The sequence below is a fragment of the Xenopus laevis genome, chromosome 8L, assembly GCF_017654675.1.
Source record: "Xenopus laevis strain J_2021 chromosome 8L, Xenopus_laevis_v10.1, whole genome shotgun sequence".
NCBI lineage: Eukaryota > Metazoa > Chordata > Amphibia > Anura > Pipidae > Xenopus > Xenopus laevis.
Window position 1 is genome coordinate 35,420,492 of NC_054385.1, and position 25,979 is coordinate 35,446,470.

Below are 25,979 nucleotides of genomic sequence, written 5' to 3' on the forward strand. Positions count from 1 at the left end.
AGTTTAGCACTGGCCTAGCAATTAAAGTAATTGGAGTGGTGCCTAAAAACTACCACCCTCCCAGGAACTTCTTTTTCTATAATTGTCCTATTGCTATTCATACATAAGCACTGGTCTCTGAATTGACCAACAGGAACATAGGCAGAGTGTTTCCATAGTTTTTTGAATTGGAAACAGTATCTTCATTGACTCTCCCTTACAGAACCTTAGGGTTAAACTGTTAAACTGGCTAACATCACAACAAGTTTGCTGGAGTGAACAGCCTGAATTCCGGTGGAACTATGGATGCAGATAAATCCAATTGGTCATAATGGCTTATTTATGTGTACACTATATGATCATCAGTCAAATAGATTAAGAGCCCCTCTGGGAAATCTAATTGTTTGGCCAGCAGAATAAAGACTGGGTAAGGGTTTGTATTGCCTATTTGTCTACTAGTGTTGGTACCCAAACTGGTCAGTGATCTGCCTATGTAGCTGTATGGTTGAATAGAGAAATTGTTTTGTAAGTAACTGAGGCCCAGCAAAGTGCAACTGGAGTCCAATTGCACAGCACACGTGGTATAATGTATAACCCGTACGGCTGTACAACAACAGCCCAAGTGAAATATTAGTTGTACTTTCCTTTCTATGAGCAACTGCCTGCAATGATATCAATTAATACAGTATGTGTGAGTGCATTAATGTGTGTGTGTGTCTGCTGATTAGTGTGTGCACAGAGCTGTGAGCTACTAAATGCAGAGCACTTGCACTTTGTACTAGTTTCTAAACCTCCCACGTGAGAGGGACAGAGGAATAATGCCAGAAAAGCAGTTACATGGAGAAATGAAGGAAGGAATACAGACTGAGGGAATGTGAGGGAGTTCAGTCCTGGATGAACACTAATTTCTCTGGCGGGACGGGATTGTTAATGTCACCAGAGACAGCCTACCCTGAGTGAAAGGAACCTCCTTGTCCTGAGGGCAGAAGTGCCAGGCTGCTGTAGGAGTCACTGCTCCGCTTCTCACTGGAACTAAACATGTTGGGGTTAAACACCACCGAGTTCAGCTCAATGTCCACCAGAAGAGGTGAGACCCTGCACTCTTTTTTATACTATTCTAAAACAGTTTTGTTATACGTCTCTCATACATCTTCCATAAAAAATACATTTCGTTGAATATTCACATATAATGACCCCCCAACCTCTGCACTACCTCAGCCCCTTCCCGGGCCGGAACTAGGAGTAGGCAGCAGAATCACCCGCCCAGGTGCAACTGTTTGTAGAAAGGGGTCAGCAAACCTGGTCATAATGCCAGAGATAATGTTTACTGAAGTAAGTGCAGCAGCAGTGTATCTGAGTAGCTAATAATTATACCAGTTTCTTGTTTATCCTCACGCTCCTCTGTCCACCGGTCTGTGTCCTCCACTAACTTTTAGACCCCGGGGTAATGGTGTGGTGGGACTGTGAGGGGCTCATAGTGCAGATAATATCCCTTAGCTTGTGTGCAAAATTCCTCTGCCCAGTTCCTCTGTTGTTCGATATTTATAAAGTGCATTATACCTACTCAGATCATTTCTTACTGTTTATGTACAGACAAAACTTTATTTGTAAACAGCCACTCCAAAACACAGTCCTAAATAATTCTACACAGCTCCCTGATCCAACCCTGCAGCCCATACTAGAATCAAAACAGATGTATATAATATGCCTTATTACCCACTTTTCAGAATTTTATTTTGTTTCCCCCCCAGATACCGAAAGAGCCTTACATTTGCTCTACTCTTACCAAGCAGAGCTTGGCTCCCCAGAACAGCAGCAGCTCCGGACATCCCTGCAGCAAGTGCTTTGCATGCTGAGAAGTGACCTGTTTCAGGCTCTGCTTGGTATGAAAAATCTATATCATTATACGCAAGACTAGTCTTCATGAAATGATGGGTCAGTTTTGTGGCATTTTGGATTTAAAATTAGGGATGTACCTAATCCACTATTTTGGGGCGAATCTAAATACTTTGTTAAAGATACATATGTAAACTAGGGAAACAAGTGAGAAAGAGAACCACGTGTGCAGTGAGCGGCTAAAAGATTTTTTACTTTATTGTTTGTGTTATGAAAAGTCACATGATTTTTTGGATTCTGATTCAGTTTGGCCAGGCGCCTGGATTTAGTTGATTCCTGTTGAAAAAGGGCGAATCCCCAACTGAATCCTGGATTTGGCGCATCCCTATTTAAAATCCTATGGCTGGGGTATAAGGTGATCTGTCTGAAGCCAGTGTTCTTACTGGAGCCTCTGCTGCAGTGACAATGCTGCTTCACTACAGTTAAGGTGCCCATACACTGAGAGATCCGCTCGTTTGGCAATGTCACCAAACAAGCGGATCTCCCTCCGATATGCCCACCTTGAGGTGGGCAATATCGGGCTGATCCGATCGTGGGCCCTAGGGCCCAACGATCGGATCCTAACGATGCCTAACGGGCGGTCGGATCGCGGGACCGCATCAACGAATAGATGCGGCCGCGATCCGACGGGATTTTTTGTCCCATCCGATCAAGATCTGGCCGACTTTCGGCCAGATCTTAATCGGTGAAGCCCGTCGGGGGGGCCCCATACACGGGCCAATAAGCTGCCGACACGGTCTGTCGGCAGCTTTTATCGGCCCGTGTATGGCCACCTTAATGGTAACGATGGACAGAATTCAAGATTTCAGGGGCTTCACATGTGGCCCTTACCTCCACAAAAGAGCAACATTGCATATTTTGTTGGTGATCGAGCAAAACAATACCATTAAGTTAATTTTCAGTGTTATAAAATGGCCAAATCTAAGCAACTTTTAAATTGGTCTCCATTTCCAGCTTTCAAATGGGGGACAATGACACCATCTAAAAAACAAATGTTTTGTAAGGCAACAAAATAAGTTATCGCTACCTTTTATTGCTCATTTTTTCTAATCAGGCCCTCTCCTATTCATATTCCAGTCTCTTATTCTAATCAATGCATGGTTGCTAAGGTAATTTGGACCCTAGTAACCAGAATGCTGAAATTACATACTGGAATATAAAGCTAAATAACTCAAAAACCCTAAATAATGAACATTGAGAACCAACTGCAAATATCACTCTCTCCATCATAATAAAAGTTAAAACAAAGGTGAATAACCCCTTTGTGCAACAAACATGGGGGCTGCAAACAATAATCTGAGCAGTGCAGCATGCAGCCCTAGGACCACTGTGCAATACAGTAAACACATTAAACAGAATTAGAGGTGGTTAAATCGTGGGTAGCAAAAACAGTGCATTAATGAAGAAGAATATAGCAAGGGTTAATATCCCGCAGAATAGGAGCTGGCAATGTTATGCTTGAGAGAGTCTCAGTTATTTTCCCAGGAGGTGGGAATCTCAGCCCTTGGAACACACAGTTTAGTATAGATATTTTTAATGGCTTTGTCATTTGTGTAAATACATATATAAAGTACAGGTGTGGGATCCATTATCCGGAAACCCATTATCCAGAAAGCTCCGAATTACAGAAAGACCGTCTCCCATAGACTCCATTTTTTCCAAATAATCACAGTTTTTAAAAATGATTTCCCTTTTCTCTGTAATAAGCCAAGCTAAGATATAATTAATTCTTAATGAAAGCAAAACCAGCCTATTGGGTTTATTTAATCATTACATGATTTTCTAGTAGACTTAAGGTATGAAGATCCAAATTATGGAAAACCCGGGTCCCGAGCATTCTGTACAACAGGTCCCATACCTTTACTGACATTGCAGAGTAAAAATATTATAAAAAAAAAAAAAAGAAAAGATGGCAGCACTCATAAACAATATACACAAGGGTTGTCGAAACTGTTTAGGTTCCCTTTTGCGCTTCACCAAACACTGAGAGACTCCTTTATGGCTGCGTTTGCTAGACAAAGGAACTGCTTATATTAATATACACTCAACACTTTGCAAACGTATCAGGACCTTTAGCAATTCTCACATTGTTCTCAATAATAAGTCTTACACTACTCTGGGATATTTTTATTTAAAAGAACTGAAACTTAATAGTTTTACAGTGGATGGCGTGTGACCTCTGGGACAAGATGCTCATCAAATATTTGAATATGTTATCAGGCAAACAGTTTAAATAAAAGTATCATAAAAAATAAAACTTGAATGTATAAACATGTTTTGCCAGCTGAACCATTTTATATTAAAGGGAATATCTACCCAAATAACAGGAAGATAACATTTTGCATAATAAAAGAAAATATAACTCTGAGCAATTGTAATATACATTCATTCATTCAGAATAGTCCACTGGCTTTACAGTTATTTATAAATGTAATTGTGCTGCTGCTCTATCCAAGAGTCCACTTCCCACAATGCCTTGCATGCTCTGCAGTTAGCAGACTTGTAAAAAAGCAGGCAAGATCATTTTGGGAACTGGAGTCTTGGCAGGAGAAGAGCTGACCACTACAGTCACAAAGAAATGGAATGACCAGACAGATATCGATTTCAGCATTTATAAATAACTATAAAATAATAATGTATATTGGAAATGTGTTTTACATTTGCTTTCATTTTTTTCCCCCATTACGTAGTTGTAGTTTTCATTTAACAGAATTAGGAAACGTGATATGCTGAGCTGACAGCCTAGCACAGAAGAAATGGGGGCACAGCACACATATGCTGACAGGCTAAGACTATTAAAGGCCTTCTTTAGTCTGTGACACTGGCATGCAAAAGCATGGAACACTATTCAATGACTGTATTAGAAACAGCTCGGATGAACTGAATACACGGTTCCCACAGCAACAAGACCTTAATCCGAAGCTGTTGTACCAGCACAGGAGACAAAAGTAGAAAGTAGTGCTGCAATATAGATGATCAAGCATATGAACTGTATATATGTATTCCTCTTGCTCTGTTCCTTCAAGGTCATATGTACTAGATGTCCGCTTAGTTCATTTCATGAAGTACACAAGTACATAGGGTGCTGCAATGACTCAAGTATAAAACTGATGCCTGCAACAATGGGGTCCCAGATTGATTCTGACGAGAGCACCATCTGCAAGGAGTTACCCCACATGCTTCAATTTACTCGCACTCTACAAAATCATAAAGGCAGGTTTATTGGCTGTAGCTTCATGGACCAATTAGCTGAGAGCAATACAGCTAACCCGTGCCTTGAACAGTAAATACGTATAGGGCTCCCCTTATGTGTTGTGCCTATAGATGCTCAATGTTGTACATGGCATTGAAGGTCATTTAGGTACATCCCCATGTCCTACCCATCATCTCCCCTCACTGGCACAAGGTGCACCCATCTGCAAGCAGTTTACTGATCAGTCCAATGTCTGAACCTTCAGTACCTTTGATTGTACTAAGCCTATTACCCAATGTATAAAAACCTTTCTAGTCCATGGCTCCTTACTTGAATTGCAGGTGCATTCCTTAACCCCATATACCAGAATGTAGCAGCTTTTCCATCATCTATAGGTGTCCATTTATACTCTTACATTATACAAATCCACTTGCCAAGAGGTTACAAACCATAAGAATCCATAGCCCCTGGATTCCAGGCATACAAATACAACTTGCTCCCTTAATCTTTACATGAGCGTTCTCCTGAAATATGCCTTCCCAGCAAGATGGGTACATAAAGGGCATAGTGATGGCAAAGACATTTCCAGGACATCAGCATGTTCCTGCTCCTAGTCCCAATGGTATTTATTTAGAAAATAATCCATGTTTATTAATACTTTAAAATGAATATGAATATCATATCCTGTCCTATATCTGTTGTAATATGCCATTTTAAATAAACATATTATAAAGAACTAAGTTCTTGAGAAACACAGAGATTTGCACAGTGATGGTCATACAAGTGACTGAAGCTTTCCTGTACTCGGTGTTATGTAACCAACTGCATTATATATTACAGACATACAGGAGTGGTATGAAGTCATGCTGCGTTGTACACAGTCTGAGGCCACTGAGCACTCACAAATGGAGCCCTACCAAAGCAAAAGAATGCAGGTAATGGAACACGCATGCCTGTGTAGCCCACATTTCTGATGAAAAAAGGGATTTTCCAGATATAAAAACATTCTGTCTAAACAAGGCCTAAAATTTCAGTTCTGGACAGCACCAGATAATAGTTATATTATAATTTTAATAAAAATAATAAAAAAAGATACAAGACATGTAAATAACCGACTCCTGGTTTAGCACATCTAAACTCAACATCAGAGTAGACCTTTGCTCTCTAGACTCCTTGTCCTTGGGACTGATGTCTTAATTGTTGTACAGATCCGCTATCCAGAAACCTGTTGTCCAGAATTATTTGTCCAAATAATTCAAATTTTAAAAAATTGACTTCCCTTTTCTCTGTAATAATAAAACAATACCTTGTACTTGATTCAAACAAAGATAGAATTAAATCTTCTTAAAGTGAGAAAAAAACAGGAACAATCTAACATTTTGTGTTTTTTTGGCATTTTGAACACTACCTTACTGTTACATTGCATGAGGGGAGGAGGGAGTGAATTTAAGGTCATTCCTTCCCCCTAATCATCCCTCGTGCCTTCAGTCAGTGACTGGTGATGGACACCAGATGCAACAGGCCCCCCTGTACTCACCACCTGCCATAAGGACAGGGCTGGCCTGTGCCCACTGGTGTTGCTTTTTGTCTCTAGTACTAATTGTTTTAATCTGGTGCAAGGCTCAGAGCACAGCCAGACCTGGGCAAGAATTTCTCCCTGAATGAGCACTAAGTACTTGTGAACACTCTTGTGTCCCTTTGTGCTTTTGCACTTCTTCCCCAGGCCACCATCATCATTTATTTGTATAGCGTCAGCAAGTAAGGCAGCTCTATTATAATGACATTATTTATAATGAACAGGGGTCTTACAATAATTTAAGGGTTACTGAGTAATAGAATTCAAGGGTCCTACTCTCAAAATCTTACAATCGGAAGTGTCCTGGTAAATTAGCCCTACTGTGTGTGCCAGAAGTGTTCTCTACCTGGTATAAATCTGAAACTGTGTAAATAGCTTTTGCTGCAAAGTTGAACTGAAAAAGCAATGTAAGGTATTCTAAGCCTGGCCTATTTTCCTTGTAGGATCCTGAGAATCCCCAGACTCAGGGAGAGATGCCAAGCGGCCTAGAGATTCAGTGTGTGCGTGTAATGGCAAGGACGACTGAGCAAAAGGAGAGAGCCCTCACTCTGCTGAGCCCATTGCACACAACCCTACCCAAGGTCAGAATGTACAAAGTAATATTTCTGAGTTTCTTAGTGAGTCTTGGAAGGAACAAACAACAGGTGGAAAAAGTGTGGTGCTATGTTGGCCGACTGTTACATTGTCTGTGGGTCACAAAATAGAAATTGGTCTCTACAGTGCTTGAATTAGGAAGGTGAAGGGGTGGTATGTGTGGCTTGTGTAGCCAAGTTCACATTAGAAAGCCACAGGAACCAAGAAATTTTAATGCCACGTCCCCATTAACTCAGGATGAAAATCAGGACTAAATCAGGGTTTACATGTATAAATACCCCCAGAACCCATAGCACGGTGGCACAGAGGCCATATCACGTATAAATACCCTCAGAAGTCATAGAGGGTGTCATATCATATATAAATACCCCCAGAAATCATAGCAGTGACAGATTCACAGAAGACAAGGAAGATTTAATAGTCAATGTGTGTAAGAAATAAGTTAAGGGAAGAGTTAGGGGGGGGGAGGGGTGCCAGCAGGCAGTACAAGTAATAAAAATGGCTTACCATTGTACTGCTGCACTTATCAGTTCAGGGGAGAAGAGGGGGAATCTGCAGAGCAGCCCTGACAGCAACCAGACACCAATTTCTATCAGCCAAATTCCTGGAGTCCCGCACAAGGAATCAGTGTGTGTGTGGGCGGGCGATCCAATTACCTGCCTGCAGGGCTGGCCTTAATAACTGCGGGCCGAATTTGAACCATTTTGGTGGGGCTCCTTAGATGGAATTTTGCGGTCTGCCACAGGGTTCTAGGGTTGGTGGGCAAATAGTGTCTGCGGTTACTAGTGTAAAATACAAGGATTATATATACAAGATTAATACATGTCACTTGTTACTCAGTTTTATTTTCATGTGGCACTGCATACTCCACCAGGTATACATTTTCATAGTAAACTATTGATACATTCTTTAAAGAACTAACCTCAGACCTTCCTGCTCTATGGTACAGGGAAATGCTGGTATTCATTTATGGAATCTCTTTGTACAGGCAATAAACAAACTTAGGGTCTGTTCCTACTGAATTGTGCTTAGTACAGGGAAATACCTATGCTGCCATAGTTTTATGGGATCTCTTTGTACAGACTATGAGCAAATTTAGGGGAACGCATATTAGGAAATCGTCAGGGGAAATCCATCTCCTGTGTGCAATCTCCTATGCTAGAGGAAAGCAACGTTGCCTGCTTTTCCACTCACCCCTTTTCAAAGCAGACATCACACCTCGCTCCTCCTTTCTCAGCTGTCAGCAGTTCTGGGTTCTGGCAAATGCCAGAGAAGCTGCTATAAGCTGCCATAGAAAGTCAGTATGGGCTGTTGGGGACTGTTTGGGTGTCTGTGTGGGCTGATTGGACCTCTGTGTACCTGAAATGCCAGGGCCTATTTTGACTCTCAGTGCAGGCCTGGCTGTCAGGTCCTGCTCCTCCCTCCTCGGCCATCTGACCTGGGTCCTCGCTCCTCATTCCTCCCTCCTCAGCCATCTGACCTGGGTCCTCACTCCTCAGCCATCCGTCCTGGGTTCTAGCTTCTCCCTCAGCCGTCAGCTGTAGCTCAAATTTGATTGCTGCAATTAAAAAACCTAAAATGCCTATTGGCTAAAAGAAATGGCAAAAACAATTAACTATAATCAGGGCACAAGGCTGAATATGCGCACCCTGAGGAGTGAGGAGCAAGAGCTGACGACTGAGGAGGGAGAACCTAGGACCCAGGACGGATGGCTGAGGAGGGAGGAGTGAGGACCCAGGATGGATGGCTGAGGAGGAAGGAGTGATGGCTGAGGAGGGAGGAGCCAGGTGTGACATCAGCCTCAGAGGATGGGTGAGTAAAAAAGCATGCCATGTTGCATTCCTCTTGCTTAGGACAGCGCATGCAGGACAACGATTTCCCCTGACCATGTACTAAAATGCATTCCGTAAACTAGGGTAGGCAGGAAAGGCACCTGCTAAGGGCGCAGTGATGGAATGCTGGAATGTAAGTAAGGCATTTTGTAAAAAATAAAAAAAAACAGTTCAGTAGTTACTATTCACTATTCCCCTGTTAGCAATCAGTCTCTACATGCAGTTTTGTGTCAGTCATTTTTTTACAGACTCCGTCAGAAAAAAACTCCATCACCAAGCTGCATGTAAAAAGAAAACATTTCCAAGAAGAGGGCAGGTCGAATTAACTTTATAACTAGCAACTTTTCATCTGATTTTATTTATAAACATTAGATTTCTGTTCTCTGTAAAATTTACAACTGCACAAAAAGTGAGTACACACATCACAGCAGGGAGACTGGTAATGTACAATGTACAACTACAAGCACATTCACACTCTGTCACACTACATCAGTGCTTATTCACTGTTTTACATCCAGCACCAGCAGACTCTAGGCTCTTCTGTGCTTTTACACTAAATCAAATGTAGAGATGGACTGAAGGTTGAATATGATGCTTATTCATCTCTTATTTTCAACCTCACCCACCTATGTAATGATTTAACTATGATGTGCCACCCCTCCTTTAGCTCCTACACTAGTGCTATTACCTTAGCCTTCACTTGTGCAACATATTCCCATCACCTCTCTGACGCACGCCAGTCTCTTCTGCTAACTGTCAGCGCACATGCACACATAGACTGTGGTGTTACTAGATGTTACTGGGCCCCACAGCAAATTATTTTTTAGGCCCCCAAAACGTCTAGAGATTGATCTGTTTTACCAATATTTTTTGAAATTGTATATGAATTAGGGCCTCATGGAGGCCTCTATACCTCCTAGGCCCCCCAGCAGCCACAGGGTCTGGTTCCTCTGTAGTTACACCCCTGCACATACACCGGCATGTGAAAAATGGGCTCACTATTCAATGTATCATTTCCTAATGTTACTGCCACCATTCACTGTGCATTAGGTTCAGTAATATTTGGGTATGAACTATATACAACTAGTTGATCAATAGAAAGGGCTTATAACATGCAAGATCTTGTCTTGATATATGTACTAATATTCTTTAGTAGGCGAAAATGGTTCAGTGTGTCCAGGTTCTGATACAAAAATGCAATAGGATCTACAGATGTGTAGGCAGCCTACACTAGACATGAAAGATTTATTTTGGGAACCTCTAACCCTCATCAATTGTAAATTGTAAATGCTCCATCCTCTATACAGCCCCCTTTACGTAAATAGGGGATACTGTATTAACATCTTCATTCTTTAAATGTTCAGTATAAAAATACATACAGGGTAAATAAATAGGCTGTGCAAAATTAAAAATGTTTCAAATATAGTTAGTTAGGCATACATGTAATGCATAAAGGCTGGAGTGACTGGATGTCTAACATAATTGCCAGAACACTACTTCCTGCTTTTCAGCTCTCTTGGTTTTCACTGATTGGTTACCAGGCAGTAACCAATCAGAGACTTGAAGAGGGCACATGGGTCATACCTGTTGCTTTTGAATCTGAGTTGGATGCTGAGGAGCATTTGTAAACTCATTGAATAGCTATGTCCCATGTGGCCCCCCTTCAAGTTGCTGACTAACTCAGAGTTATAGAGCTGAAAAGCAGGAAGTAGTGTTCTGGCTATTATTTTACACATCCAGTCACTCCAGCCTTTATACAATACATTTTTGCCTAACTAACTATATTAGAAATATTTATTTTGCACATCCTATCGATTTACCCAGTTTTTTATTTTTACACTGAACTGTTCCTTTAAAACTCATTCTAGATGTGAATAAGCGTGTATGGTCTTTCCTCCCCGTCTTACACAATCTGCATGCATCCAGGCCCGAACTGGCCATCTGTGGGTTCTGGCAAATACCAAAGGGGCTGCTGTAAGATGCCATAAACAGTCACTATTTATTGGGCTTGTGGGGGCTGTTTGGGCATCTGTGTACCTGAAATGCCAGGGCCTATATTGATTCTCAGTCCAGACTTGCTGATGCATCTAATTCCCACTATCCAGTCTATTTGAGTGAGATTGTATAAATCCTAATAACCGTCCACTCTCCACCACAATGTGTCGGACTGGGGTGCACTGAAAAATCTGAAATAAGGGCCCGCCACTGGCACACAGCACCGTTGCCGCCCCACGCTAAGGGTCCAATACTCTGGAATACTGCCCAACACTCCCCAGCAATGTTTACCACTGCAATTTTTTCTATTTTTTTTTTAAACTCTGGTTTGTTTGGCCTTCAGCCTAATAGTTTCTGGGTCTTATAAATTGCCTGTTCCAACCCCCTCTTGCCCATTAATCGTACTTCCCACCTCCCTCTTCGCAGATGCTGGCACAGGTACATATTTGTGGGCAATATCTTGGCTGCTGCTTGCACAGGTAGCAGATGATAAGGAGTAATATGATGGATTTTTGGCTCCTGCTGGCACATGTACATATTTGGGGGCAATATTGTGGATTTTTTGGCTGCTGCTGGCACAGGTAAGGATTGGGGCAATATGAGGCATTGGCTGCTACTGGCTTAGGTAAATGGGGCAATATGGTGTCTGCTGGCACAGGTACACAGATGTTTGGGACAATATCATGGATTTTTGCCTCCTGCTGGCACAGGTACAAATTAGGGACAATATGATGGATTTTTTTGGCTGCCACTGGCATAGGTACAGATTGGGTAATAATATGATGGATTTTTCGGTTATCCTAGCACAGGTACAGATTGGGGGCAATCTGAGGGATTGACTGGCATTGGCACAGGTATAAATGGGGGCAATATTATAGGTGCTGGCACAGGTACAGGGGGCAATATGAATGGTTAGGCTATCTCGTGTCAGTGGCACTGCACATGCTCATTATGCTCTGAGCAGCTGTTGAGAAGCTAAGATAAGGGACCATTAGAAATCATCAAGCAGAAAACGAGGTTCCTCTGTTACTGAAGCTGATGCTACAAGGTTGATTATTCAGCCTGTACTGTAACTTTTTTTACTTATCTCTAAACATATATACAGTATATATTGTGAGTCAGTCCCTAAGCTCATGTAACCAGTGTTGGACTGGCACGGCGGGACACCGGGAAAAAACTCGGTGAGCCCCGACCCTCATGGACCCCCGCCGGGCCAGACCCCCTCCCCCGATGCTTGTTTTTTTAAAAAGATTTTCGGCGATGTGCAGTGTTCGCATGCGGGCGATGGGGCGCCGTATGCGCATGCGCACTGAGGCTGTGCCGTGCGATGCGTTGTAGTAGGGGGGTGGGGGGCCTGTAGGGGCTTGGTTTGTTTGAGGTGTAATTAACACTCAGTATTTATTGTGTTACCTTTTGGCACATTGACTTGCACAGATACGTTTGTAACAATTAGCACTTTAACCACTAGGTGGATTTTTACTAATTGTATAAAATGGTAACATGTGACTGCTGTCTTGTGATTGGCTACAGCCCCTTTATAACCTGTGTACAAGGGTGTGCCACTCAGCCTATGAGTAAGTGCCCCAGCAGGCATGAAATGCGTTAGGTCTTGTCTCTTATGTCCTAATACATTTTTAAATTTTTTAACTTATTGACTTATTATTGGAAGTACTCACATCTCTCTTTGGAAATGTTGTCTTGGCCTGTAGGGGGGCCCTGGACTGGAGTCCGACCCTGCATGTAACTGACAGTAGCCCAGAGCATGTGCTGTGAATCATCAGAATATAAGATGGGGAGTTAATGAGGGCATTTCAGAAGCACAGATCTTCACTGCTAAAACATGTGTAGCCTACTGCTTTGCAGAGAAAACACTACAATCAACCAGTACACTTACCTGGTTAAAGGGGTAGTTCAGTTAATTTTTAGTATGTTATAAAATCACCAATTCTTAGCAACTTTTCCGTTTGTCTTCATTTTTTAAAAACAGGTTTTAATTTATTTGCTGTATTTTTCTGACTTGTGACAGTTCTCAAACAGGGGACACTGACCCAGCAGCCTGGTCCTCTCCTTCTCCTATTCATATTCCAGTCTCTAATTCAAACCACTGCCTGGTTGCTAGGGTCATTTAAACCCTAGCAACCAGAGAGCTGCTGAAATTACAAACTGGAGAGCTGCTGGACAAAAAGCAAAATAATTCAAAAACTCTCAAGCAATACGTTGCAAATTGTCTCAGAATACCACTCTCTAAGTTTAAAGGTGAACAATGCCTTCAATTCCTTCAGCGTCTTCATATTGGCTTTTCATGTAAAAAATGACAAACCTACAAAATATTATTTCAATAGGGGCAAAACCTATTTGCCAGGCGGTACTGCAATAGCTATATACTGAACCCACTGGACTCAGCTATCACCTCATTACTGGTGTAGAAGAATCACAGCCTGGCGGCCCTGTCTCTAGACCATGGATAGACATCTCTCCATAAGATTCATTAGCAAAACAATACTACAAAAGGAAGACATATACAGTAACAGCCCCTGCTTTGAATGCTTGAACTCTTCCTCTGAATGGTTTTCTAGTTCATCACAACCATCACATAATTACATGATTCCTAAATCAATTATCCATCTTCTTGGCTTCTCTTTTCCCCTTATTTATTCATTGGTTTCTAAATACCCTCCATCTCTTAATTTCCCTCTAAGCCGCCCCTCCCTCTCATTGCTCATTCCCCAGCCTGTATCACTGCTTGCACTCCCTCCTTCCCTTTCCTCTGTATTGTGAGCAGCTGTTGTGCCTCTCTTCTGCATATTGAACTGAGCTCCCCTCTCTGGATATAAATAGTTCCCCTGGGGGAGGAGACTCACAATGCTGCCCACAAGAGGCTTCTAAGCAGTCACTAATGTCCTTCCTATCACACTCCAGCTCATAGAGGATGCTGGGATTTGCAGTCCTGTGTAGCAATGAAGCTGTAGTACACGTTGAACGTGTGAGTCTCTGGGAACAGTATGTGAAATGACTTTGCTAAGGACGTGCACGTGTGCTCTATGTAGATAGGTGAGATATGTGTGCTCTGGTCCTTTGCATCACTACAGGGACACACAGGATTTCTCACTGATTGGAGGGGAGGGAGTTTCTTCATCTTGCAATTGGCCAGGGTTCAGCCAGCACTGGTTTTATAAAGGGGCGGGACATTTTTTTATGGTATGCGGAAGCAGTGGCTTTTCGCTGATTGGTTGAAATGTGTCACTTGGGAAAGTGAGGTGACCGTCAGGGTTGCCAGGTGGGCGGTTTTCCAGCCAAATTGGGCTACGAATTTGAAGCCCAAGCAGGTTTTGAAAATACGGATTTGGGCTACTTTTTGGGCATTTGGTTGGTTTGTACCTGTACTTTGGAAACCAGCCAAAAGTTTTTTTTCTTGCCCTAATGTGGCCAAGCCTGTGTGTCCCAGTGCATGCTGGGTAATGTAGTTTTTGTTGAACAATTTGCCAGCTGCCAAGCTTAAATGTAAGACTACAATACCCAGCATGCAATGGGACTGACTTGTATAGACGTTACCAGATTTTGGGCTCTGTACCCCAGTCTCCCATCCCATTCTCGCATTTTTCAGGTGACTTTCCTCAATTTCAGACAATTTTGGGGCAAATATCTGCTGGCCACCAAAATGTCTACATTGTCCTGTTTTACCAATATTTATTGAAATTGTATATCAATTAGGGCCTTATGGGGCACCTATACCTCCTGGGTCCCCCTCTGTAGTTACACCCCTAGTGACGGGTGAATCTGTCCCATTTTGCTTAATGAAAAAATGTGAAAAAGGTGTATTTTCATATATATTCCTTTATTCATAAATTTTTTTTCACTGCACATATTGTGCTATTTTTTGGCTACTTTTGAAGTGCCTTTTGGCTACTTTTGGACTGGTAGCTGACTTTGGCTGGTTTTAAAAATGAGACCTGGCAACCCTGGTGTCCATTCAAGGATAGTGAATGAATGGTGGAACATCCTGTAATGCAGCCCACACAGTATTTGTAATAAAGGACAGTGTATGTGTCATTAATAATAAATCTTTTTATCGTCAATTGGGAGTTATGAGAAGATGTGTCAGTTATACAACAGCATGGTCGCAGAAAATGGTCTCTCCCGGGTTTATGTAATGCATGATTATGACTGTACGGGCGCGCCTACTAATCGAGGGGGTGGAGGGGGGGGAGAGAATCTCCTCAAAGACTTCACAGTCGTTTAGCACATTAGCTGGCAGCCAGGTTTGCCTTGTGTTGTGAAAGCAGGAGTAGGGGGTTGGGTCAATTCTGGACTGGGATTTCAAATGGTGCTGCGAAACTGCTACGTTTTATTGGGGGCCCAGTCGAAGCAGAACATTTGGGGCCCATACGTAGCAGGATAGGAGAACGGGGCATTGGGAAGTTAGTAGTGGGGTTGGGGATATAACTGTAGGAGGAGTGACAGTGGAGGAACACTGGCTGATGCACAGTTTCTAAATATGATACTTTTCATTTTTTTGCTTGTTCAGGGCCTACATAACTGAATAAAATAAACTGTATGGGCTAAGTATAGATTCTAGGAGCTACTTCTATGTTCCTGTAGTGATGATTGATATTTCCCTGAATTCACTTTTTTTTTACTTTACGTAACATAATGCAAGTAATGAAGGGGTGCCTTGAATAAGGATAACATGTTGGCACACGCTCTGTTATTTATTTCTAGGGATGGACCGAATCCACTATTTTGGATTCGGCCAAACCCCTGAACTGAATCCTTCGCAAAAGATTCGGCCGAGTACCGAACCAAATCCGAACCCTATTTTGCATATGCGAATTAGGGGTGGGAAGCGGAAAGCTTTTTTTACTTCCTTGTTTTCTGACAAAAAGCCCCACAATCTCCCTCCCTGCCCCTCATTTGCATATGCAAATTAGGATTCGGTCGGGCCGGGCAGAAGGATTCGGCCGAATCCTGCTGAAAAAGGCAGAATCCCGAACCGAATCCAGGATTCGGGGCATCCCTATTTATTACCCCCCTTGCCACTGCATTGTTTTACAAAAAGGAGCATTGGCTTGGGGAATAAACTGGGAGAACCAACTTCCAGCATATACCCTTAGGGGCAGATTTATCAAGGGTCGAATTTTGAATTTGAAAAACGTAGAAATTCAAACTCAAAAAGACCAACCGAAATTGAATCTAAGTTTTTTTTAGGCCGAAATAGGTAAGTTTTCGATCAAATAGGTCCGTATTCTATCAAATTTGAATCGTATGAACCAAAGTAATATCGAATTCGATTCAAAGTTTTTCCCCAAAAAAACTTGATTTCTCAAAGTCCACCAATTGACTTCAAATAGCTTCTAGGAGGTCCCTCATAGACTAAAACAGCAATTCGGTAGGTTTTAGATGGCGATGGTCGAAGTCAAATTTTTACAAAGACAGTACATGATAAATTTTGATATTCGAATTTTCAATTTTTTTTCAAATTCGAATCGAATTTGGACTATTCCCTAGTCGAAATACACAAAAATTCGTTGAATTTTCACTTTGACCTTTGATAAGTCTGCCCATTAATGTGGCTTATTGTAGCAAACAAATAAAATGTATGATCCCTGGGTATTGGTGCCTTTTATCTGTTCTGGTGTGACTTTTGTTTTAAAAAGCCCTTTGTGATGCAGACTTTGCCCAAGCTCACTCTGTGTTTACAGTTCCTAGTGTAAGCCTTGTTCCTGTTTGCTCTCTTGGTTATTGACTCCATGTCTGTTCATGACTTCACTTGTTTGCTGCCTGTCCTGACTCCAAAACTGTTCTCAACCACAAATCTGTCTAATACTTTACTGTAACGCTTCTTGTAGCAATATCTGCGGTGTTCAGGTTCTTTGTTGGTCTGAAGCAAAAAGTTCCAGGGCTCCAAAATTAGGGATGCACCGAATCCAGGATTCGGTTCGGGATTCGGCCTTTTTCAGCAGGATTCGGCCGAATCCGTGTGCTTGGCCGAACCAGTCTGAATCCTAATTTGCATATGTAAATGAGGGGCGGGTAGGTAAATCAAGTGACTTTTCGTCACAAAAGAAGATTTTTTTCCACTTTTTTTCTTTCCTGCCCCTAATTTGCATATGCAAATTAGGATTCGGTATTCGGCTGAATCTTTCATCAAGGATTCGGGGCATCCCTACCCAAAATGCAATAAAATCACTCAAATCTATTAAAAAAAAACAAAAAAAACAACATGATTGGTATTCACGCTATTGCAGTTTGTTATGCAAAATAATTAGACAAGAAGAAGTCAAGAACTGAGAAGGTATGGATTGAGGGCGGAGTTAAATACCCAAATAAAAGTACAGGTACATGATTGTTTTTTTGATAACCATTTTTCAAACATAAATAAAGACAAAATAGAAAGAAAGCAATAAAACAATAAGGGGCATGTTTACTAACATTGGAGATAAATATCTGGAGAGATTTCTGGAGATGTTTCCCATAGCAACCAATCAGATCTTTGCTTTTGTTTTCTAAAGGTGGCCATACACGGGCAGATAATGCTGCCGATATCGGTCGTTTGGACCGATTTGACAGCTTATCTGCCCGTGTATGGGGGCTTCCGACGGGTCTTCCCGATCGATATCTGGCCACGATATCGATCGGGAAGGTTTGATTTTTACCCAACCGACCCGTCGGAGCCGCTTGGCGCATCGTAAAGCCATGCAGTTAATGGCATATTGGGTAAAGATCCGCTCGATATAGCCATGCCGTTAATGGCATATTGGGGAAAGATCCGCTCGTTTGGCGATGTCGCCAAATGAGCGGATCTTTGAGTCTATGGCCAGCTTAAGTTATAGGTGGCTGTTTAAATCTAATTGCTGATTGGTTGCCATGGGCAACATCTCCAGAAATCTCTCTAGATATGAATCTCCAATTTTAGTAAACATGCCCCTAAAAGCATCACAAAATAAAAGGAAAAAAGTTACTACTGTTTAACAGAGGGTAGTAAGTGTGTCAGGTATGACTCTTTGGTTTGGCACCTTCATATGGTAAGAACAGTACATTATAAGATGTATTGCGGAAAAAACAGAGTGATAGGACCAGGGTTATAAAAGGAACTAGAAATAAGATGTCCCAAAAGTACATTCTGTCTTTTAGGAGTATGTGAGATAATTTGGCACTCTTGTTAATGCTGTAGTTAAAGGTACAATAAAGCATCTTCCTGTACCCCGTGTTGTATGCTGTGTTGCCACACCTGGCCAGGCCCGGACTGGCAATCTGTGGGTTCTGGCAAATGCCAGAGGGGCTGCAGTAAGTTGCCATAGACAGGCACTATTTATTGGGCTGGTGAGGTGCTGTTTGGGCCTCTGTGTAGCTGAAATGCCAGGTCCTATTTTGAATCTCAGTCCAGACCTGCACCTGGCTTATAATCGCCCATAGTATGAGTCCCACAAGTACCAGTCCTCCAGAAAGGGCAATGAATTATCATGTAGTAGGGCCATTAGGAATTCCATTCTCCTTATTTGCTGTACTTTATTAATTAATTCTGACACGGTTGGGGCTGCTGGAGCTTTCCAGTAAGCAGCAATCAGGCATCTGGTTCCCATTAGTATGCCTTGAGCGACCTTTTGAGTCCTTTTACCTACGTTTTCGAGTGGTAGACCCAACAGAAGGGTTAATGGATCTTTCTCAATTGTAAGGCAGGTAATCCTTGATAGGATATCTGTTGTGGCATCCCATAATGGTGTTATGACTGGACATGTCCAAAATATATGTAGTAATGTGGCTGGGCTCTGTTGGCATCGCCATCATGCAGCTGAAGCATCTGGGGAAAGTTTATGTAGCAATGCAGGGGTATGATTCCATTCAAAGAGAATTATATATATATATTTTCTTTTTGAGTGGTGCATATTGATCTTTTACAAGCGTTTTTCCATATTTTCCCCCATTGTTCCACAGAGATCTTAATGCCCAGCTCGGTTTCCCAGTGGGTCATATAAGTATGCGGTGCTTCCTCTATTTGTCGCTCGTTTAAAATATTGTATAGAGTCGAGATCAGGCCCTTTCTTATTACCAGGTGTATGCAAAGACTTTCCTAGTACAATGGGTCTCTTTTGTGCAAATTCGGGTACACTGAGTTTACATAGTACCGCAATCTGTAATACATATAATCTTTCAACCCTTGTAGTTAGTATGTCTCTATCATCTCTGTTTTTCCCAAGAATGTATTCGTTCTACTATCAAACAGTTTATACACTTGAAACACATTGATATGGTCCCACATTTTGATGAAATGCCCTTCCATTCCTAAACTAAATGCTGGGTTAAATAAGAACGGTGTAAGTGGGGATGTACCTCCTTTTTGTCTTAACGTATTCATTTTTTGGTTCCATAGTTTGTGGGTAAATTGTATCGTTTTTGGTAGATTATTCATATCCCACTTTATTTCTTTTCCCCAAAATAATGCACAAGGTGTTTAAGTCTGCTTGCAGTTTCCTCCATAGTGGGGTAAAATTGACTTTGTGCATGGTTTCATATTTAGTAGTCAGGTGTATCCCTAAATACTTTATGTTTTCTTTTCGCCAATTGTAATTGAAGTTCAGTTTCAATCATTTAGTCGGGGGTCTGACATATGTAGTGAAAGAGCTTCCGTTTTTGCCTGATTCATTTACATGATTTTTATTTAAACATAAAAATCAAACGTTTCAAGGACCTACCAGGTTGGATTATTGGATTGGTATTGGATTTTAAGAGACTTTTTTATAAAATCATTGCTTTTCATTCATCTCACATGTTGATTGATCGCCCCTTGGAATAAGGGTTCTCCATTAATCCATTAAAGGAATGTTATTAATGTGCACCCCTCTCTGTATTATGCGCATATCCCCGCTAATCAAAACTGCATTGAGAGCTGTCTGCATGTACTTGGCTTTGACAAATGCCTAATAAGTATTGACAGTCTGTCATGAATATATGGAATGAATTTCCCAAGATCATAACTCCTGCTGTGAGTAAAAAGCACACTGTCGATTTGGATACCATGTTTAACTAAGTAGGTTTTAAGTGTATCGTTCTGTGTATGAGTCAAATCTGTGTTGAATATACTTGTTCCCTTTTAAGTAATTAAAATGTAATGTGCTGTTGCCTTGCACTGGTAAAAGCTGTGTTTGCTTCAGAAACTCTACTATAGTTTATATAAATAAGCACCCCTTGACTATTTAAAAAGTGGTCTGTTGAGTTCCCTTCCACAATCTAATTTTAAGAATAAGGAAAGCTTCAGTCACTGTGGGGGGCCAATTTGTGAGACCCCTCAGTGCCTCTTATCGCTTACCAAGGGTAGTTTCCTTCAGGGTGGGCTGCTGTTGTTCCCCATCTTCAAATTACCCAGCTCTGGCACCAGCCCAGGGTGCTTTTGTGCAGTTTAGCTGCCATCATCTGTCCCCTTCTTCCCAGGTATCCCCTGCACCTTTCATAGCAAATGCAATGTACAGAGCTTTTCTGAATAAGCACCGGAGATGCATGGGAAGAAGGGCAAAGTTGATGGTGGCCAACCTGCAGAAAGCCTCTTTCATGCCTCGTTCAAACCAGCGGTCTTCTTTATCCAAGATTTGGACATTGCTATCTTCAAAAGAATTTACAGCTGTACCAATTGTTTGTGCGCTCTTCGTGAAGAATCCTAACAATAAAAAGTCGGACAAACAATGTATGGTCCTTCGTGCTTACTCTGTTTGTTCTGGCCATGGGTAATGTAATAGGTAGACTGCACACCCTGGAATCTAATCACTCTGCAGTAGTGGTGCTGGTTCTCTGTTGACCCGGCACGGTCCCTTAGCAACAGCAACTTTTTGTTCACGGGGCACTTTCCCCACTGCAGAAATTTAGGTAAGAGCGGATCCTTGAACAAAAAGTTGACGAAGGGAGGTTGTACCCCCCGAAACGTTGATGTTGGTGATATAAATCAATAGGGGCACTTTCCCCACTGCAGAAATTTGGATGTGTGCGAATCCGTGAACACAAAGTTGCTATTGTTTTGGCCATGGGCCAATCAGAAAGAGATACAGTACATACCATGTATGGCTGCCTTAAACTGATTCCCCAATATCATATAACACCATTCAAATCATTTAACAATACATATTGCTCTTATTAATCTACTATTAACATCTCATTGATCTTCTACAAATGAAAGCATTGAAATTGGGGCTAAATGACATTTTTTGCTTTTAATTGCTGTCTTGAAGATAGATCAAAATCTACATTAGAGACCACTGGACTTGGAAAAAATAGATATTAAACCAAAGCTTTATAAGTACCTTAATCCTACATATTTCATCAGCCACATAAATTAAGAAAAAACAATGCTTGCCTGTACAGGTACAGAATCCCTTATACACAAACCCAATAGACTCCAGTTTAAGCAAATAATTCTAATCTTTCCATTTTTTTTTCTCTGTAATAAGGAAACAGTGTCTTGCATATTATGGGAACTAAGCTGCACAAATCCATATTGATGGGTTTATTTAATGTTTAAATGATTTTTTTTTTGCAGAAATAAGGTATTGTGATCAAAATTACAGAAAGACCCCTTATCTGGAAAACCCCAGGTCTGGAGCATTACAGATAATAATAGTTCCTATAAATATATGACATGCTCAACTGCTTTATAGTTAGTTGCCATCTATGAGACCTGGTCAGTTTGCTTAGTCCCCAGAAAAGAATAAACATTGCATTCATATTATCACAATGTGATTTTATGGAGGATTTAAGTAAATCTGTAAATTGTGCCACTAGGAATCAGTAATAACATGTTAAAAGACTTGTATTTCTGAAAACACGGGTCATTGGTTTTTCAGCAGTAACATCCATCATTCAGTAATCTGCCCCTAAATCAATGCAGATCAATGCGGGGCAATTAGGGTGGCTTTTATGGGTGAACTGTTTCTTACAACTATTGCAATACTAAAACAACTATTTCCTCTTCACAGTTTCTGTAAGCTCGATAAACAGGGGCCTTAACCATTTTTTGTACTCCAAGAAATGCCTAAACTAGGAAAGTCTGAAACAATCTGCTTTAGTGCTTCATTTGCAAATCTGTGCTTTTAGGTCTTACAGATTAATGGTCTGAACACAGATGCCTGTACAGCAAAGAAACACTGCTTTACAGTATCTGAAATATCAATACAGGGGCAGGTTCCATACGAGGGGCCATACATAGGATGGGGAAATTCCTATTGTTCTGCCCAAATGATCAGAACGGCAGGAAGTTACGTGGAACAGTGGTTCTTAATCGCTTCTTCATCTGCTGATTCATGGTCAGCCGCTGGAAGTGAAATATTCAAACCTAATGAATTAACAAACATATCCATATCATTTTTATTAGTATGGGTATGGGACTTGTTATACAGAATGCTCAGGACCTCTGGTTTTCTGTGTAAGGGATTTTGCCTTAAGTTTAAAAAATAATTTAACAAATAAACCAATAGGATTAATTATACCTTAGTTGGGATCAAGTACAAGGAACTATTTTATTAATGAAATCATTTTTAAATATGTGAATTATTTGATGAAAATGGAGCCTATGGGCTTCCCAGAAGTTTCTGGCTAACGGGAGTCTGGATAACAGATCCCATACCTGTATGAGTGTGACCAGCTTAAAGGGGAGGGGGATATGAATAGGAGAGGGCCTGAATAGAATAATGACTAATAGAAAGCAATGACAATACATGTGTAGCCTTACAGAGTATTTGTTTCTAGATGGGGTAAGTGACCCCCCCATTTGAAAGCTGGAAGGAGTCAGAAGAAGGCAGCAAATAATTCAGAAACTATGGCATTAGCCATTTTATAACTTACTAAGTTAACTTGTGGAACCATCAGGAGAAGTCAACCTGTTATGAAAAAAACCCACACATTGGAGTATGGGTATGCAATAAATGCAATTATGTCCCATTATCAGAAAGAGTAGGGACAATGCTATTTTCTCTTGAATCCCTTATGTTGTCATATTAGTGCCTTGTCAAGAGGCATTCTGTCAAGAGAGAGCAAAATAGGACATGGTCTATTAGCCAAGCATGAGTTTACTTTTGGAGAAAAAATCCAGTGGAAAGGAATGAAAGGCACAATAATTAGTATTCACTAGTGATATTCACTAGTGACAATTTAGTTATTGAACTATGCACAGTGGTGCCATCCTTGTATGATGTGGAGCCTTTAGATGTGAGACTCTGTGTTAAAGGAATTGTTCAGTGTAAAAATAAAAACTGGGTAAATAAATAGGCTGTGCAAAATAAAAAGTGTTTCTAATATAGTTAGTTAGCCAAATATTTAATGTATAAAGGCTGGAGTGATTTGATGTGTAACATGTCACTACTTCCTGCTTTTCAGCTCTCTTGGTTTACACTGACTGGTTACCCTGGTTACCAGGCAGTAACCAATCAGAGACTTGAGGGGGGGCCACATGGGTCATATCTGTTGCTTTTGAATCTGAGCTGAATGCTGAGGATCAATTACAAACTCACTGAACAGAAATGTACCATGTGGCCCCCCTTCAAGTCGCCGACTAACTCAGAGTTATAGAGCTGAAAAGCAGGAAGTTGGATTCTGGCTGTTTTATTAGACATTTGTTCACTCCAGCCTTTATATATTACATTTTTGGCTAACTAACTATATTAGAAACATTTTTTATTTTGCACAGCCTATCTATTTACACAGTTTTTATTTTCACACTGAACTGTTCCTTTAAAACTGAAGGAGTCTGAACCACTTTTCAAGAAGATAATGAATATTGTTCCTGTAACTGAATGTTGTATGGCTGGATATGTATGTATATAATGATCTCTCTGCTACTGTATCTTATATATATATATCTTTACAGGTCACCAATTTTCCAGAAATAAAGGAATAGTACAGGTACGGGACCTGTTATCCAGAATGCTTGGGACCTGTGGTTTTATTGATAACGGAACTTTCTGTAATTTGGATCTTTATACCTTAAGTCTACTAGAAAAATGTATAAACATTAAATAAACCCAATAGGCTGGTTTTGCCTCCAATAAGGATTAATTATTTCTTAGTTCGGATCAAGTACAATGTATTATAGAAAAAAAGGAAATCATTTTTTAAAATTTGAATTATTTGGATAAAATGGAGTCTATGGGAGACGGCCTTTTCGTAATTTGGAGCTTTCTGGATAACAGGTTTCTGGATAACAGATCCAACATAGGTATTGCCACTATGATGATAGTGAATAATACAGTTGCAGAACTTTGATCCAAATGAATGAACGCTAGTTTTTTTTGCCTACAAACTTGCTGCCAACATGATTTAATGTCAGTGGAGAAGAAGAGTAAAAGCAAGCCAGGACCTGATACATCTAATTTGTTCACTGGACAAAGAATGTAATTGGTTTTAGGCAATTAGAACAGCTGTTTCCTGCTCTCTCGGTTATCATAATAATCAGAGGCTGTGCTTTTATAAGAGGCAACTAAGAAAGGCTTGTCCCCCTAACTGGAAACACAAATCTCACTGGCATAGGTGCACTTTAACTAGGTGTTTAGCAGTCAGCGAATATTTTAATATATATCTTAACAGAAGGATTCAATCATAAAAACCAAGACACTCTTTTGGGCAGGTGCCTCTTTACATCTTGTATCGGTTGTGCTTGCGTGTTAATCTGTATGTGATACATGGGATACACACATTTATTGTACAGCACTGTGGAATATGCTAGATCTTTATAAATATGTGTTGTTAATAATAATAATCATAATATAACAAAGCCTTGCATTTTCATAATCTATGTTGGTGCCAACAGTCATGATAGGGGGTGCTCCTTACCCTTGTGGAACCCCTAGGACTCACTAGGGCAGTGAACCCCAACCAGTAGCTCATGAGAAACATGTTGCTCCCCAACCCCTTGGATGTTGCTCCCAGTGGCCTCAAAGCAGGTGCTTCTTTTTGAATTCCTGGCTTGGAGGCAGTTTTTGGTTGCATAAAAACCCAGTGTACTGCCAAACAGAGTCTCCTTTAGTCTGCCAGTCGACACAGCACAGGGGCTACTAAATATCCAATCACAGCCCTTATGTGGCATCCCCATAGACTTTTTTCTAGCTTGTGTTGCTCCCCAACTCTTTTTACATTAGAATGTGGCTCATGGGTAAAAAATGATGGGGACCCGAGCACTAAGGCGTGGCGTGGGAGTTATTGGTAATAGTGATGTATCTACCTAATTCCTTTAATTTTCCTTAGTCATGGAGTATGGCAGCTGCTTGTACGATGAACACCCGGCAGCAGAATTATGTGGCACTACACCTGATTTCAGGTATTCCGATGGGAGTAGGAATTGCAGTATCAGCTACTGATACTGTTACAAGGCTTTTCATCTAAGGGTTTATTTGCAAATCCTAATCTAAAAATACTACTGTATTCTAGAAAAGTATTGTCCAAAAATTGTCAAATAATAAGGGCAGCAACCTATAAGAACTTGGAGAATCCCCCACTCATCACTCACCATCAATGCCAAGAACAACGCACCTTTAGTATTTGTCTCCAGTAAAACATTATTGTAGAGACAATGTGCCCTTCAACCAGCCCATTTCTTCACATAACTATGATGCCCCTTTATCATCCTCCTCCCAGTTAAAATGTATTGAAAATAGGTTAATATAATATTATAATAATTGATGTGTTTCCCCCCCAAAAAAATCAGACGCATGCTAATTTGTTGTGGCACGAGTTATTGCAGCATTTTTGCAGGTATTATAGATATTGTTTTATATGCAGTGCTGAACATTTTGCAAAGTATTAAAGTGGAATGGAGAAGCTTAATTGAAGCCAAACCAGGGAGCTACGCTCAATCATCTGCACAAACTCAAATCCATCATTTGAGTGAATGTGAAACCAAATCTGAATCCTTGTTTGCATCTTAAAGGGGAACTATTGCGAA

General features: G+C 41.0%; 1 protein-coding gene across 2 annotated transcripts in view; it reads left to right on the top strand.

Moving 5' to 3' along the window:
• The first annotated feature begins 505 nt into the window (after positions 1-505).
• The window catches only part of LOC108698334 (disks large homolog 3), a 113,775-nt gene continuing 88,301 nt past the window's right edge, over positions 506-25,979 (top strand). Inside the window, exons 1-4 of one of the 2 annotated variants that reach the window (XM_041572690.1) lie at positions 506-1,066; positions 1,731-1,862; positions 5,909-6,003; positions 7,088-7,225. In XM_041572690.1, the coding sequence (XP_041428624.1) occupies positions 1,018-1,066; positions 1,731-1,862; positions 5,909-6,003; positions 7,088-7,225 (414 nt within the window). In that variant the 5' untranslated portion in view covers positions 506-1,017. The remainder of the gene's footprint in view (positions 1,067-1,730; positions 1,863-5,908; positions 6,004-7,087; positions 7,226-25,979) is intronic. The other variant, XM_041572689.1, reaches the window with a different exon arrangement.